Source organism: Hypomesus nipponensis, chromosome 22 (genome assembly GCF_054491055.1).
Source record: "Hypomesus nipponensis isolate SF chromosome 22, ASM5449105v1, whole genome shotgun sequence".
Taxonomy (NCBI): domain Eukaryota; kingdom Metazoa; phylum Chordata; class Actinopteri; order Osmeriformes; family Osmeridae; genus Hypomesus; species Hypomesus nipponensis.
Window position 1 is genome coordinate 15,173,011 of NC_140382.1, and position 17,771 is coordinate 15,190,781.

The window sequence follows — 17,771 nt, forward strand, 5'->3', positions numbered from 1 at the left end:
CACCCCAAGTGTGTAGACTTATTGCACCAACGTAAAACAATGAGATCTATCAGACGTGTTTTTTTTTCCTTCTCTCCAGACATATGTAATATATTCATAGTAGCCAAGGTACACATTAGATAACCCATGTAATTACAGTAGCTTTGTTTTCTTCAGTTTGTGGAATTAAATGTGAATTATTATTATACAAAGGAGACACTTTAGGGGAAATGGATATCTTAAGATAAGCTTAATGGAATAAATAAAAATAATTGTTTCCAATGTAGCTGCATTTCCAGGACTAAACGCTGGCAGGGATGTTTCAGTTTTTCTGAAAGTTGATCAGAGTTGATCTACGCCTGGGTGTGCGTGATAGAGCATTTGTGCCTTGGACAAGGATGCAGAACTAATGAGGGTTATGACAATTTTTATTTCAAAAACAGTCCGAAAAATAAACCAGTTAGCACACATTCCAGTTACAAAACGCCTTTGAGAATGACTTTTACTGTGAACAGTAATGGTAGTGGTAAATACAGAGTAAGACTGATCACAGCAGAGTGAGCAGGTGTTTCAGACAGAGATTACATCAAACCCTCTGTGTGGAGCTCCTTTGTGCTGAGTCTCCTGTGCAAGGTCACCTTCATCTCTCTCACACTCTCACACACACACAAAACAGACACACACACACACATACACAAGTAGCAAGCACACACACAAACATACTTTTTACATGCACACACACACTGGTTGTGGACATGATCACAGCTGTGCCGTGGTCATGTGTCCAACACTAGTGAGTTCCACAGTTTGGCAAATAGAAAAGTGTTTAGCACATTTATGAATATATCTATCATATCTGTTATAACCATATTATCAATATTACCTACATGGTATTAATTATCTGATGATTTATCATATATTAAATAAACCTTAAAATACTAAGACATGGGTAGAAAGAGGACACACTGTATGACGTCATCTTGGTGGCAATAGTACGTATGATCAAAGTGAATGAAGCAGATAAACATGCATGCATTATACTGACAGACATCAACATGATCATTGTCATCAATATCATCATCACCACCAACATCCTCATCACCACCACCATCATCATCATCATCATCATCAGCCTCATCTTTACACATATCTTCTTCTTCCTCGTATGATGATCATCATTACTGTCATAAAAAGTTATATGCTGTGAAAGTAAAGAGTTAACTTATTAGAGGGTCTTAGAATGGTGGGGACTCCTATTGGCTCTACTTCAGCAGGATTGAACATCAGGAGCCCCTATTGGCTCTGCTTCAGCATGGTTGAACATCAGCGGCTCCTATTGGCGCTGCGTCAGCAAAGTTGAACATCAGCAGTTCCTATTGGCTCCGCTTCAGCAGGGTTGAACATCAGGAGCTCGTGCTTGTTCTGTTCACACGCCTTTTGGCACTCTTTCTGTTTCTGTTCTCTTTTGGCAAAGCCCTCTTGGCATCAGTGGGTCATATGGCATCAGTAGCTGTCTGGTCCATGCATCTCTCAGGTTCTACTAGTCTCTACTGGTTGGGGTTCAGAGCAAGCATTAAAATAATTATTACTATCAGTATTTGTATACCTATTCTTTCTCATATGTACACATTTTTGAGAGTAATGTTCAAGTGCCTCCAGTCATCTGCCAGACAGTCCAGGTTGGCACCTGTTCCTCCCTGACCCTCTGGTAATGACACAGTTCATGGAAGTAGGTTAGTTTAGTAGTCCGTGAAAAACTTTTTTTTTTTTTTATCCAGTTGTTTTTATATATTTTTTATCAGTTATTTAGAAAATCCCATTTTGCTGCAGATTATTAAGTATTGTGTGCTTGAATTGGGTATTCTCATCATGGGCTAGTTGCTATGGAGATTGCTTGGCAACAACAGTTGGTTTTATTTTACCAAAGTGGGGTGTGTTCTGACTAAACCTGGATATGGGATTGTACAAATGACCTGTCAGTCTGTCACGGGGAGTGTAGTTGTCTGGACATGATTGGTTGGCTAAAGGTCATGATTGGCTTATGCACGTTTTGAGGGACGTCTCTGCAGGACAGAAGCATGTTGATTGGCTGTCAGGCATAAGGCACTGTGAGGGCGGGGTCAGGACAGGTCAGTCATGCTGAGACTCATTGGTAATCCGGGGCGGAGGTAGGGCACAGCACGGGGAAAGTCCGGAGTCAGGACACGCCCATTCTCCCCCGACGAACCAGTAATGGACAGCCTGGCCTTACTCCGCATGGCATCAGTAAACGTCATCTGATAACACACACACACGCATACACACACACGCACACAATGCAAACACAAAAAGCAGAAACACACACACAGAAACAAGTCTGTTAGTGTTAGCTCTACTCCACACAATAGAGTAGTCACATATGGAAGCATGTATGTAGAATGATGTAAGCTATGCATTAATGTATTGACAAAAGTATGCAAAGTAGGGATTCCCAAACTGTTTTGGCCAGCGACCACAATTTAAACAATTGTAATGGGGGCAGGGCTTGTAAAAATCTATTCCAATCAATTATAAAAGAAGACAGATTAAAAACGTTAATTACGTCACTAGCTCAATTTACACCTTGTGTGTATAATGAGGCTAATTCAGAAACCAAGTCTATGCTGTACTGGGCAATGGAAATGTTCTATAGAATTCTGCCACATCAGCTTAGATCGGGTTTTAAATAACACTTAATTTTTCAGGCTGCGACCCTTTATTTGGGAACCACTGATGTAGAATCAAGTAGTATATGTACAGTATGTAAATAGAATGATGTACACCGAACATATGTAGAATGTGTATGAGTAGGTAAACTGATGCAAGGCGAATAGTCATGTGATCAGATGGTGGCTGAAGCCACCTCACACAGACAATAACCATGACGACAAAACGATGTCAACATGAGCATGACGACCACATGGAGAGCCACTCGGCTGAGTTGGGTCAGAACAACGTCATCACAGCCAGTGGTCGGCTGAACTGCCTCTCCTCAGCAACATGGTGGAACATGGCAGCGGAGAGGAGAGGAGAGGAGAGGAGAGGAGAGGAGAGGAGAGAAGAGAAGAGAGGAGAGAAGAGAGGAGAAGAGAGGAATGGAGGAGAGAGGAGGAGAGGAGAGGAGAGGAGAGAGGAGAGGAGAGGAGAGGAGAGGAGAGGAGAGGAGAGGAGAGGAGAGGAGAGGAGAGGAGAGGAGAGGAGAGAAGAGAAGAGAAGAGAAGAGAGGAGAGGAGAGGAGAGGAGAAGAGAAGAGAAGAGAAGAGAAGAGAAGAGAAGAGAGGAGAGGAGAGGAGAGGAGAGGAGAGGAGAGGAGAGGAGAGGAGAGGAGAGGAGAGGAGAGGAGAGAAGAGAAGAGAGGAGAAGAGACGAGACGAGAGAAGAGAGGAGAAGAGAGGAGAGAAGAGAGGAGAAGAGAGGAGAAGAGAGGAATGGAGGAGAAGAGGAGGAGAGGAGAGGAGAGAAGAGAGGAGAAGAGAGGAGAGAAGAGAGGAGAAGAGAGGAGAGAAGAGAGGAGAAGAGAGGAGAAGAGAGGAGAAGAGAGGAGAAGAGAGGAGAAGAGAGGAATGGAGGAGAAGAGGAGAGAGTAGGAGAGAAGAGAGGAGAAGAGAGAAGAGAGGAGAAGAGAGGACAAAAGACAGGAGAGGAGAAGACAGGAGAGGAGGGAAGAGAGGAATGGAGGAGAGAAGAGAGTAGGAGAGAAGAGAGGAGGAGAGAAGTGAAGAGAAGAAAGACAGAGGACAGGATGGATAGAGAAGTGGACAGATAAAAGAGGATAGAAGGAGAAAAGACAGAGTACAGCACGGAGAGCAGAGGACAGGAAGTGAGTGAGGCATGACTGGCTGGCTGACATGAGATCAGGACATCTTCCCTACCCCCTAGATTTTTACACTTTCGATTCCATACACGTTGTACCCTTCCTTATAAGTGGCAAAATTCTGTGAATTCTGCGAGGAAGTAGGGAGTGTATTCTGGGGAGTCTGCGCCACCTTCATGCGCTTGGCCTCGGCTCGGCTCTTGTAGCAAAACTCCACCAGGGCCACCAGCATGGCCAGACCCAGGCCCCCCACCAGGATGTAGAACACTCCAGCCACATTGCTCAGGCTCAGAGCACTGGTCTTCTCCTGCAGGACACACACACACATACATACACACATGCATACAAGCACACATACATATACATACGTACACATACAAACTCTCACACACACATACACACATAGATATACATACATACAAACACACACAAACTCTCACCCACACATTCACACACACACACATACACACACATCCAGACATGCACACCAACACCAAAGCACACATACAGGTCAAGCATACGGTCACATGCACACACACACACACGCGCGCACACACGCACACACATACAAATGCATGAGGCAGGGCATGGTCAAGGTTTGAGACAGGCAGAATATACTGAACAGAAGACATACTGGAAGGCTGCCACATTTCACACATCCAAAAAACTAATCATCTCACTGTCTGGTCCACAGGCTATATTTCACACATGGCTGCTCTCGTAAAGAGAAGACTCTGTGTGTATGTGCGTGTGTGTGTGTGTGTTGTGTTACATACAACCTGCTCTATTTTAGACAACAGTTCATGCACAGGGACGGTGCATCTTGTGAGTGCTCCACAACTAGCCATGCTTTATACCCACTGACCACACTAACAGACACGTGTGTTTGAATGTGTGTGAGTGATGGATGCATGCATGTATGTGTGTGAGTGAGTGGGTATAGCTACTGTGTGTGTGAGTCCTAATCTGTATATGTTATGAGTGGGAATGTGTTGTGTTAGTTTATGTAAGCTTGCATTAGTGTTTCTGTGTTAGTAGGTATGTGTTAGTGTATTTGTGTGTTTGTATTAGAGTGTGTATGCTCGCACAATTATTATGTGTAAGCGTGTATGTGCTTGCACAGGTGTATGTAAGCGTGTGTGTGCTTGCAGAGGTGTGTGTAAGCGTGTGTGTGCTTGCATTAGTGTGTGTGTGTGTGTATGTTTCACACAGAACCTGCAGCGACTAACCTTACTTCCAGAGTCCTTGGATCCACATTCACCTTTATCGTACCACCATTTGTTTTTCAGCTTGTCTAAGACTCCTTGCTCACTGAGTTTCAATACCGCAAGGTTTACTGGCGTTCTTCCCGTGGAAAATAACATAAATAACATTATCAATGTTATATTATGTTATTATTACATTAGACTCTAGTAGTGTGGCGATTGGCGGAGGTGCTCCATGTGGTCTGAGTGATTCTAGAATTTACCCAACCAGACGGGCACCAGCGCATCACCTTGAGTAGGCAGGACAATCAGCGGCGCGACCTCTCTGCCCACTCTATATCTATGCCCTTTCCCTTGATACACTAGATATATACCCTCTAGATACAGACCATCTAAATATAGACTCTCCTTGATGTAGGCCTACTTATAGACTCACCAAGATAAAAACGACCTAGACATAGACCCTCCCAGATAATGACCTAGTTAAAGACAGTCCTAGATATAGATCTTCCTAGACATACACCCCTCTATATTTGTCCTCTCGCCCCTCCCATGTAGAGCCAAACCCCGTGATCTTTGACAATCCCAGGGTGGTGGGGCAGACTCTTTGGGCTCAATATGTGTGTGTGTGTGTGTGAGATACGCCGTGTGTGTGCTGCCTACTCCATAGCCTGTAGTTACCCAGTTGTCTTGTGACGGGGCTAACCTTGCTTTCACCTCCTCCGCTGCCGCACTCTCCCTTGTCGTACCACCATTTGTTTTTCAATTTGTCCAACAGGCCTTGTTCATTCAGTTTTAGTACTGCAAGGTTAACCGCATTTCTTGAAACGATAAAACATACTGGTGAGACAGGGTGAGTGACAGATCTGTTCCCCGAGCCAGGCCCAGCCATTAGCATTAGCAACAGCAGTTAGCATTACCTTTAATGTCATTATAAGTCTTTAGCCATTAGCATTAGCATCAGCAGTTAGCATTACCCTTAATGTCATCATTAGCCTTTAGCATTAGCATCAGGATAAGCTTGACACGATAGCATTAGTGACCTATTAGGCTCATCTAGTGGGGAGTAGGCAGCTACACAGTAGTGTATAGAGGACTAGAGTAGCTTTAACATGTTAACACCATACAACTATGTAATAACCAATAAACAATAGTTATATCTGCAATATAACATACTAATAACATAACATCAAATCATCATCTGAAAGACAGAGAGAAACATCATTCAAATGAGCAAATACACAACAGGCATGCAACCACAGTCCTCTCATCTACTTTCACACAAACAAACACACACACACACGCACACACACACTGACGCAGACACATACACACACAGAGACATACATACACACACAACTGCATGCACATTGTTTTATCTTTCCACCAGTTCATCTAATATAAGCAGTTAACACTAGGTGCCATCACCTGACTATCTCAATTGTTATAAATGTTACTGATCTGGACTAGTTCCACTGTTATATCTGTTACTAAAGCAGACTATCTCCACTGCTATACATGTTACTAATCTGGACTAGTTCCACTGTTATATCTGTTACTAATCTGGACTACCTTCACTTTTATACATTTTACTCATCTGGACTAACTCTACTGTTATAAATATTGCTAATCCTAACCCAGATCCCATTTGGCTGGTCCACTCACAACCCAGGCATTACCTGACACATTCTCTACTCAGCCAATCAGTTGTTTCTGCTCCAATACAGACCATTGAGTAGGTACTGCCGGGGTTGAATGTGACCAGCCCCACAGACCTCTGGGTAATGTAGTCCTGCTCTAGCTGGGCGTCACACAGGGGGATACAAACCAGGCTGACATCAGGGTAGGTGGGATACTATAACAACATACAGAACATTGTTATACTATTCCACCCACCTTAATGGAGATCCTTTGGGAGTGGCGATGCCGTAGCCTTTGGAGTCCAGGTTCCCTCCCACCTTCATGGTGTCACAGGGCTTCCTCTGCTCGATGTACTCGTTCATGGTGGACTCCAGCAGGTAGGCGTACTTCCCCTTGGACTTCCTGACTCTGAGAACGCCTTCGGCCGTCTTCTTCACAAACGGAGACGGCTCCGCACTCTTCATGTATTGCCACATCTTGTCGAACAGCGCGATCTTTGACCTCTGTTGAGAGATACAGGGTTATGGGCAAACATTTTTACATTTAGCAGATGCTCTTATCCAGAGCGACTTACAGTAAGTACAGGGACATTCCACCGAGGCAAGTAGGGTGAAGTGCCTTGCCCAAGGACACAACGTCATTTCTCACGGCTGGGAATCAAACCGCCAACCTTCTGATTAATAGCCTGATTCTCTAACCGCTCAGCCACCTGACTCCAACAAAGTTACTGACGTTTTACCCTTTTCCTCTTTCCTGACTGTAAACCCACCCGGAAAAACTCCTTGGTGGATCCTGAGTCCAGGGTCCCGTATGCGATCTCGGTCTGCTTGGCCAGGTCCTCGGCTCCCTCGATGGGGGACACCATCCTCTCCACCGTCAGGAAGGCAGCCAGGTTGGCCGTGTAGGAGGAGATGATGATGAGGGTGAAGAACCACCACACCCCCCCGACGATACGCCCCGACAGAGACCTGGGGGGAGTCACCACAGTCAGACACACACACACGCAAACACGCACGCTCTCTCACAAGCACACACGTGCAAACACACAGTCACACCAGCTCTCTTACAAACACACTCACAGACATACCTATACTAACTCTCACAAACACACTCATACTAGCACTCTAACACACTATTTCTAAGAAACATACTCTCAAACACACACAACACCTCTCTCACACACACCTCCACACTGAAGATATAAACAGGACAAGGAACGAAACATCTAAGGAGTTCTAAAATAGATTGAGTAGATAGATGGATAGATGGATAGATAGATAGATTAGAAAGAAAGAAAAGCCTTGTAATCCCGTAGCATCGAAGAGAGAAACGGGAATATGCAGCAAAAACACGGTACCCCTCCAAGAGGCAGGAAGAGGATGTGACATCATGCATTCACGACCCCTGCTTGGTGCATGTAAGCTCCACAGGAAGTGGTCATCAGGGTTAAGACACCCTGACGGCCCCAACCCAACTCTGGGCTGCTCTTCCATCCAACCTCCTCCCCCTCTTACAGCACCCACACTGAGGAGAGAGCAGAGGTCAGGGTCAGCAGCAGCCCAAAGTTCAGAGGTCAACATACATGCACCAGAGCATTGCGGGGCCGCTCACAGCGCTCAGCCACCAGGCGCCCACCGGAGGGCACCAGACGCCAGACCAACCTTGGCGAGATATCGCACCCTTGCTGCATAAAGGCACCCAGAGAGAACCACAGACTATTAAAGATCCCAAACTCGTTGGTGGACTCGGTTGTGGGCAGCTGGCCGTCCTCAAACTCCTCAAGCTGCCACTCGTAGGGGCTGAAGCGGCTGACCAGGAAGAGCACCACGCTCACGCCGATGTAGGCGAACACGATGCACATCCAGATCTCGTAGGCCAGCGGGTCCAGGAAGGAGAAGACCCCGGGCTTGGACTTCTGGGGCTTCTTGATCATGATGGAGATGCCCAGGCTCATGAAGGGCTTGGAGAAGTCGATCACCTCCTCCCGGACCAACGTGATGGTGAGGGGGGCCACCGCTATGTCTGCTTTCTGGAAGGGGTGTGTGTGTGTGTGTGTGGGAGGAAAGGAGGGGGGGGGGGAGTAAAATGTTTCTGTGCTTGAGTTGATGTGGTCGTGTTAATAAAGCTAACCGAATTATTCTACTGTGCTAGTATCGATGTGGTTGTGTTAATAAAGTTATTGAATTTGAATGATTATATTATGCTAGTATTGATGTGGTTGTGTCAATAAAGTTATTGAATTTGAATGATTATATTATGCTAGTATTGATGTGGTTGTGTCAATAAAGTTATTGAATTTGAATGATTATATTATGCTAGTATTGAAGTGGTTGTGTCAATAAAGTTATTGAATTTGAATGATTCTATTATGCTAGTATTGATGTGGTGGTGTCAATAAAGTTATTGAAGTTCTCTCACCCCATACACCAGCTCTCCCACCATGCCGTTCCAGATCTTGGTTTCTGCGTCTCTGGCTCCGTATTTCCCATCTCCCACAATCCTCAGCTGGTAACGAATCCCACAGTGTTTAGCAATCTCGGCGGCCAGGTCCACACAGTAGCCTTCATAGCGATCGTTGTCGAGAAACAACTCAGAGTTCTTCTTCATCATCACGTAGGGGGCTTCCTGCAACAAACACATGGTGTGAAATACAAGCAAATGTGTATCTATAATATCACCCACCCACACAGTCTCACATACCCACTCTCTCACACATACTTTACACAGTATCAACAACAGTGTTATTCATAATAACACACTCTCACATTTTACACAGTGTAATACCGCTGTCAACACATAAGCTTGGGAAGGCTCCTGTTAATTGTGTTGTATTACTATCTAACACAGGAGACATACACACACTTACTAGGATGGTTGTGACAATGACAGTCTTGTTCTCCATGCCCATGGATTCATTGGGGAAAATATCGGATTTGGTCACCACCATCTTGTCCACCTCATTCCAGTACCCAATCTGTAAGCAAACACACAGAATCAATGTCCACACCCAGACCAACACAGTAATATCAACATACATACACTAAGGTAGACACACACACAGAGGTAAACACACACAGAAGCATGGTTGTGACTTGGTTCGGGTTTGGATTAGGTGTGTCAATGTAAGGGTCAGCACCTTGACTGGTCCACTGGTCTTGAGCTCCATGACGTTGACTGAGTAGTTAACTCTCTTCCCGTACTGGTCAAACTGGATGTTCCCTGTTAGCCCGTCCACCCGAACCTAAACACACACACAAGTCGTGTTACATCACAAGTCGTGTTACATCAACCACCTCACCTACAACACTCACAAACACCCCAGAAGACTTTCAGACCATCCCCATCCCCAATCATCCGATTGGCTACTCCTGAGTTTACCTGTTTGAGCGCACGTTCTATCTCCACCCCCTGCGCCCAGGGCACCGCAGGATTGGCCAGACAGTCTCCGTTGTTGCCCCGCCTACTGAAATCAATTCGCTGTTTGTTGAGGAAACGGAATGCTTCTGTCATCACCTGCACTGCGTCATAGGTCAGGGCCGACGTGTACTGCAAAAAAGGAAGGGATAGAGAGATGAAGGGAGGGATGGAGAAATATGGCCATAGGGATGAAGAGAGAGAGATAGACAGAGAGAGAGAGAGAGAGAGAGATACAGAGATATGTAGAGAGGTAGGGTCAGAGCAAGAGGGTTACCTAGGGTGGACTGGATTTCAAGCCATACCGTATACAGTCGTGCACCATGGCAATAAATCATAATAAACTGTCTGACTTCAGTACTGTGGGTGTATGTGAAGCCCTCTGTGACATTGCTTGTAAAAAGGGCTACACAAATAAAACTGGATTGGATTTGAAATGACTTCCTTCCTGCTGTGTCTTCTAGCAGTTAAGAGGGGTTCAGGCTGAGGGGTTCAGAGATCAGGGATGAGAGATTCAGGGGTCAGGGCTGCGGGGTCAGGGATGGAGGGTTGAGGTGTACCCTGATCCGGTTGTCTGCTCCAGGGTACTCCTTCTCCTCCAGAGCCTCCCATCTCTGGTCAAACTTGGACACCAGTGGATCATCAAAGTCCACAATCTGGAAGCCTGACACGTTGGCACCCCCATACTGGATCTTGGACAGGTCTCCATCCACAAAACCCTGAAAACACACACAGTCACTATCTAGTCAGGACTGCATAGACAGTAGAGGTGTTAAAGGGAGGAGCTACTCACCAGGTTAGCAATGATGTAGTGATACCCTTTTACATGCCGACCAATCGTGATGACCTGGCAGAGAGACCACAGAGATTAATAATCCTTTCCAATTGGCTGCATGATCTGTAGTAGTCCTTTGTGATAATCTGAACCTTAGCCCACAGAGGCATATCTGATCTATGAACCCTAACCCTAACTTCTACCTGCTCCATGATATCTCAATCCTACTTTTGACTAGTTCTATTTGATCTTAATCCTAACTCCTACCTGCTCTGGAATACAACTGCTACTGTAATTCCAACCTTCTCTATGATAAACTAATCCTAACTCCTACCTGTTCCTACCTGTTGATATGTTAACCCACCTGCTCCATGATGTCCCTGACTTTGTCTTGCTCACAGTCCAGGATGATGCGTCTCTCCTTGCGTATTTCCAGATCCTGGAACAGGGAGCGGTACGCTTCGTCCTTCCTCTCGTCCTTCAGGTTCCCCACATTAATGGCGGTCACCACCCACTTCCTCTCCGCTGCTGTGTCCAAAATTACCTGCAGGGTGGACAGACCTGCACAGCACAGCCAATCAGACCACAGACCTGTACAGCCCAGCAAATCAACCGAAGAGCCACTTGCATCAAAAACCACATGGCTTGGATAAAGAACATCACTGTATATACTTATATAATATATACTTCACTGTAATATTCCTACAGTAGAAATACTGATTAGAACTAAAGCGTTTAATTTAGTAATTTAGCAAACGTTCTTATCCAGAACGACTTACAGTCAGTACAGGGACATTCTCCACGAAGCAAGTAGGGCGAAGTGCCTTGCCCAAGAACACAACTTCATTTGGCACGGCCGGGAATCAAATCAACAACCTTCTGATGAATATCCCTACTCCCTAACCACTCAGCCATCTGACCCCCCAAGTGTTGTAGTAGTCCTGTACAACTTCTAATTAGAACCGCAGTATTGTAGTGTTCCTACAGTAGAACCACTGATTAGAATTGCAGTAGTGTAGTAGTTCTACTTCCTCAGAAGAACTCACCTCTGTCGCTGTCGTAGAGATAGGCAAACCTCTCCCACTTGTAGTACTCCACCAGGCTGATTAGAGGCCCTTTGATGTCCGGCCTCATCTGCAGAACGAACTGGTTGAGGCCATCGGCAGGGAAAGATGGAGTGATGAAGGACACATGCAGTGTCTCACAGAAGGATGTGATGGTGTTCACCGACTTCTTATCGTAGAAACCAAAGATGGCGTACACTCCTCTGGAGAATTGGGAGCAGACTACACACACGCGTGAGCGCACACACATACACACACACACACACGAGTGCACACGCATACACACACACACACACACACACAAAGGCTTGATATTAGTGAATAATTCTGAAAATCATCATTATGTGAATCTGCTCCTATTACTCCTCCCCATCCTCCTCCTACTCCTCCTACACCTACTTCATATTTACCATACCCCCCTTTGTCTCCTCCTCCTCCCCTCTCCTATCCTTCTGCCCCTCTTCCTCATCCTTCTCACCTCCTCCTACGACCCATCCTCCTTCTCTTTTCTCCTCCTTTCAAACTTCTCTCCTCCTCCCCCTCTTCCTCTCCTTTTCTCCTCCCGCTCTTCCTCTCCTTTTCTCCTCCCCCTCTTCCTCGTGCTTCTCTCCTGCTCCTCCTCTCCAGGTGTCGGAGCGCTCCATGCTGAGCCTCGTGAGGTGGTCTGTGATTCTGTCACACAGCTGATCAATCCTGAGCCTCCAAGTGAGTGCGCTCACTGCACGCGGGCGTGTCGAGATGCGTGACAGTGTGTGTGTGTGTGTGCACTAGTGAAGCGTGTTTAAACTTGTGTGTGTGTGTGCCTGTGTGCCCGTGTGCGTGCATGAATGCGTGAGTGTGTGCACAACAGCAGGTGTATATTTAGCTGTCCTACTTAGATGTCCTGGTTCTTTATTCTCCGAAGGTTAAACATGCACTGATTCCCGCGTTGTTATGACACAAACACTCACCTCATGTTTGTTAGTGTGGATGCATGTGTGTGTACTACACACACGTGCACGTTCATGTGTGTGAGCGCATGTGCGAGTGTGTGTGCTCGTCCAACATGAAATCATCTGAGGCTCCTTGGCACTGATAAATCAGCACAGAGAGGATCGGGGGAGAAGCAGCGATGAGAAAATGGAGAGAGGAAAAGAGGAAGTGGAGTGAGAGAATCTTTCAGCAGGAAGGCTGTGGAGGGGAGCTTTAGTAAGAGAGTGTGTGTGTGTGTGGGGGGGGGGGGGTGAGAGGGTGAGGGTAAGGGGGGGATGGGCGCTCACTCAGCCATTCTAAACACTGTGCCATCGGCCTTCTCCTTTTCTTCGCTGCAGCACAGACATGGCCGCCAAGCTCAGTACTGCCCTACATACAAACACACACACAGCCACATGTAAACACACACACATTTCCACACACACACACAACCGCACAGAAACACACATACCCATGCACACAATCACATGACCCATTACCACACACACACACACATATATATATATACAACCCCCCCGTCCCTTCCCCCCCACACACACATAAAACCACACACAGTCATGCATATATTCAGATCCATCCATCCATTTGTTTAGAACAGAGGCCTTTAGAAAAAGCAATCTGACAGGCAGCCTTCCAGTTAAGGTTTGTTTTCATCACTCTCTCCCACACACATACAGCCACAGCCTGTACCACCTTGTAACCACAACACAGTATCTACACCCTTATTACCACGACACTCACAGGCTCTATACAACCTTGCTTTACCACAACAACACCCACAACCTCTACCACCTTGTTAACACAACACTCACATTCTTTACCAACTTTTTACCACAACAACACCCTCAACCTCTACCACCTGGTTACCATGACAACACTCAGCCTCCAGCCCCTAGTCATCATGATAAAACCTTCAACCCCTACCATCTGGTACAACGACAACATCCACAGCCTCTACCACCTTGTTACCACTACACCCAAAATATTTACATCTTTTTTTCCATGAAAACACTCACAGTCTACACTTTCATTGCCACAGTCGCAACCTACTTATTACCATGAAAAAGCCTCACATTCTCTACCAACCAGTTACCATTGGGATACTCACAGTCTGTACCACCGAGTTACCATGACAATTCCCACACTCTCTACATCCTTGTTACCAAGACAACACTCGCAGCCTTTACCATCTTGTTACCATGACAACAGCCTCAACCATCAAGTTACCATAACACCTTCAACCGCTGCCATCTAGTTACCACAACAACATCCACAGTCTCTACATCTTTGTGACCATGACAACTCTCACAACCATTCCCACCTAGTTACCATAACAACACTAACATCCTCCACAGCCTGTTAATTTGTTAATGCCAGTCAGTATATCATTCTTACCTTATATTAGAATATTTTACCTTAATTGTATTATTTTGTTTATTCATATTACCATATTGATTGAAAAACATTAATGTATTGCAGTGATATAAGCATGCCCCCTTTTGACATGTTATGTATTCCTCATGTTCTGTGGTAAGAAAAGGAAGAAGGTTTTCACTGCCATATTAAGACATAATGTCCAAGGATTGCCTTTTGCTTACAATTGCCTACTTTTTAGTATATTAGCTGTTTTCCATTTTCTGTGTTCAATATAAAAATAAGCTCTGCCTGAATCATGCATCAGAGATACTTTGCAGGAGACAATTTTTGTGTTTTTGATCTATTCAATATTCTTGAGTCCCATTTCTTGTCTGGTTTCCCTCTCTTTCCATTCATCTCACTGAAAATTGTATATAAACTCTAAAGTCTAGACTACAGTCACACCATTAGTGGACACTGACCTTTTATGTTCTTCTACACAACAAAGTTCACAGCAACCCTAATACCACTAGGGTTGGGCTTACTTCCTTGTTGTCATGGCACTAGGGTTGGGCTTACTTCCTTGCTGTCATGGTATGGACCAATGCCTGTGAATCCTTGTTAGCATCTGAACACCCACTACCTGTCAAGGAGTATTATATTGGATGTGGATGTAGTTCAGTCATGGTTGTTGTTAGTTCAGTCGGAGATAGGGTTAGTCCTATGTTAGATACAGATGTTCAGTGAGGGTTAGGGTTAGTCCTATGTTAGATACAGATGTTCAGTCAGGGTTAGGGTTAGTCCTATGTTAGATACAGATGTTCAGTCAGGGTTAGGGTTAGTCCTATGTTAGATACAGATGTTCAGTCAGGGTTAGGGTTAGTCCTATGTTAGATACAGATGTTCAGTCAGGGTTAGGGTTAGTCCTATGTTAGATACAGATGTTCAGTCAGGGTTAGGGTTAATCCTATGTTAGATACAGATGTTCAGTCAGGTTCGTCAGTTAGATTTTCTATTGAGAGTTTCTCAAGTTACAGACGTTATAGATGAACTGACAATTTACATGATTATTAGTTTGCCATCTCCTATTTCTGCCTTTTAAGCAACCTTGGAGGTATTAATAGCAAGCCGGCAGTTTGTTGAAAGATTTCCCAGAGTGCAAAAACTGTTTTAAGTATTCACCATTAGGATCTGAGTCTTCAAGGTCGGCAACCTACCTCAATCAACCAAATACCCCACCAGCCCACCTCAACCCACCATAACCACAACAGCCCACCTCAACCCACCAGAACCACAACAGCCCACCTCAACCCACCATAACCCCACCAGCCCACCTCAACCCACCAGAACCACAACAGCCCACCTCAACCCACCAGAACCACAACAGCCCACCTCAACCCACCAGAACCACAACAGTCCATCTCAACCCTCCAGAATCACAGCAACCCACCAGAACCAAAGTATACACTAGTCAAAGAGGAGATCTTTAGGTCATAAGGTGGGTGGCTTTTAAGAAATACTCGTTTTTAGATTTTCCAAGTAATAATTATCTGTACTCATGTATATCCAGAGTATGTAAAGAAAGGAGCCAGTTGTACATAACAAAGTTAGCAAGCCCCTACCCAGTCAAGAAGTAACACTGAAAAGTCTGACCTAAGGCTGTTTGTGTAGGCTACACAAGGTTAAAAAGTGGTATAGTGTGTTAAACAGAATGTTGAAATGGTTGCTTGGCATCCAGTAGGCTAATATAAATTGCTGGAATAAAGAAAAAACTAGTCACCATACAATAGCCTATAATAGTCTTTTCCGTGATATGGTGTTTCCTTCTTTTGGAATGCAAAGGAAAGTTTGTAGTAAATCCTATTTCATACATTGCTTAATAGCACCTAAATCAAGTATGCATAGTATGCAGCATGGACTAGAAAGCAGCCGTGGTAAATAATTCAAACCTATACATACATTCAGGGCACCTACAAGCAGCTTTTAATTACTTGTCAAGAACGCACTCTCTGTCCCGTCCTCGCTTTTTATTTAAACTTAAATAGTCTGATATCACTGGAGCGGAACGCGCTGCGCTAAAATACCCGCGAGCCTGCAATATTAAACGCCGTCATCTTACCGTGGGTAGCGCAAGGGGGAGAAGTACTCAAATCAGTGCCTACCCTCTCACGCCCCCACCTTCATGGTGGACGGATTAATAAGATCGCTACAGTTAGAGCTGGGATTTCTACTTACAGCAGTTGGTCACAGCGAAGCTGTTGGCCACCTCCAGGTTGTCAATGTGAGGCGTGAGGCGGAACTCTGCCGTCCCGAACTGGACCATCCCGATCCGGAACGCACTGTACTCCTGGTCCGCTCCGCGAGGAAACAAGCCCCCTGAATATCCGAGGGGAGGAGGGGGGATATATAATTTTATTACCATGGCATGGGCTGTTTTAAATATCACCCAGAAAACATACAAGCCAACTGCGTATCTTCAGTCAAATCTGTTACTATTGGCAACATGCAAATTTTATTGTTAGCAAAATAATAATAATATATTTTAATATAACATCTGAATCCATTCTCAATAAGAGAGCCGCAATGGGTGGGGAGAGGCGGGGGGGGGCATGTTGGGTTAAAACAGTCTTGATGTTTAACATTAAAGGGCCTCGCGCCTCATTCTTATGGTGAAGGCAGACGGGTTCGGTTAAGCACCCGTCGTCTGGGGAAAAGTAGGTGAGAGGGAGAGATGGAGAGAGAAGAAAAGGAATAGGGATGATAAAAAAGGGAGAGATGGATAGAAGAAGAGGAAAGCAGAGAAGAGGGACTACGTACCTATCTGAACGCTGGGAGAACCGCAGAGCGCCTCGCGCCATAAGACTGTCAGGACAAACAGCAGATTCATCGTCTTCAGCATTTCCAAATGCAGTGTGTCGATATCTATCAAACAACGACATCCATCGGGCACCTTGGGTTCCTTAGACGGTCCTCATAGTGACCAGAGGCCGGATTAACGGCAGTGGGCACCTGGTCGCGTGGCTGTCTCTCGTGTTCCGGTCCCGCCGTGGGAGGATGGCTTGAGCTCTGCAGATGTCTCTCTTTCTCCCCCTTCGTGGCGCGAGCACTGCTGGACCCGTTTCAGCACCGACCGCGCGCAGACAGCGAAAGAATACCGATGAGGACGGAGAGACACGAGCTGAGACGAGCTCCCGAGTAGACAGTCACACGCGCGCACTGGGGGTGGATAGATAACAGAACCACAAAACACACACACATACACACACACACACACGCACAGACTGATATATTTATATATAGACGCACACACGTAGGCTAACAACCCACACACGCATGTACATGGTTGTACAGGGGATATATATCAGTAAATAATGCAGAGCATTGTGGTGATCGGACATTCTCCCCACTGACACTGGGTAGAGTTATTTTACCCTCTCTCCTCCTTCTCTGTCTTTTCATTATTTTCTCTTATTCTTGCTCTCTGTCCCCCCCCCCCCTCTCACACCCCCTTCTCTCCCCTAGTGCTGCAGTGA

General features: G+C 45.6%; 1 protein-coding gene across 2 annotated transcripts; it reads right to left on the minus strand.

Annotated features, from left to right (window-relative positions):
* Positions 1-431: 431 nt before the first annotated feature.
* Positions 432-17,137, minus strand: gria2a (glutamate receptor, ionotropic, AMPA 2a). 2 transcript variants are annotated; one of them, XM_084686488.1, is made up of 16 exons: positions 17,056-17,137; positions 16,474-16,614; positions 11,893-12,132; positions 11,211-11,407; positions 10,865-10,918; positions 10,632-10,790; positions 10,036-10,203; positions 9,794-9,898; positions 9,524-9,631; positions 9,076-9,282; positions 8,319-8,686; positions 7,427-7,625; positions 6,913-7,160; positions 5,041-5,155; positions 3,984-4,118; positions 432-2,255 (listed from the first exon to the last, which is right to left on the minus strand). In XM_084686488.1, exons 1-16 carry the CDS (start codon positions 17,135-17,137, stop codon positions 2,100-2,102), a joined length of 2,682 nt encoding a protein of 893 aa, XP_084542614.1. In that variant the 3' UTR covers positions 432-2,099. The 2 variants fall into 2 exon arrangements, with proteins under 2 accessions (XP_084542614.1, XP_084542613.1); XM_084686487.1 differs by lacking the exon at positions 5,041-5,155 and adding an exon at positions 5,723-5,837.
* Positions 17,138-17,771: the final 634 nt, after the last annotated feature.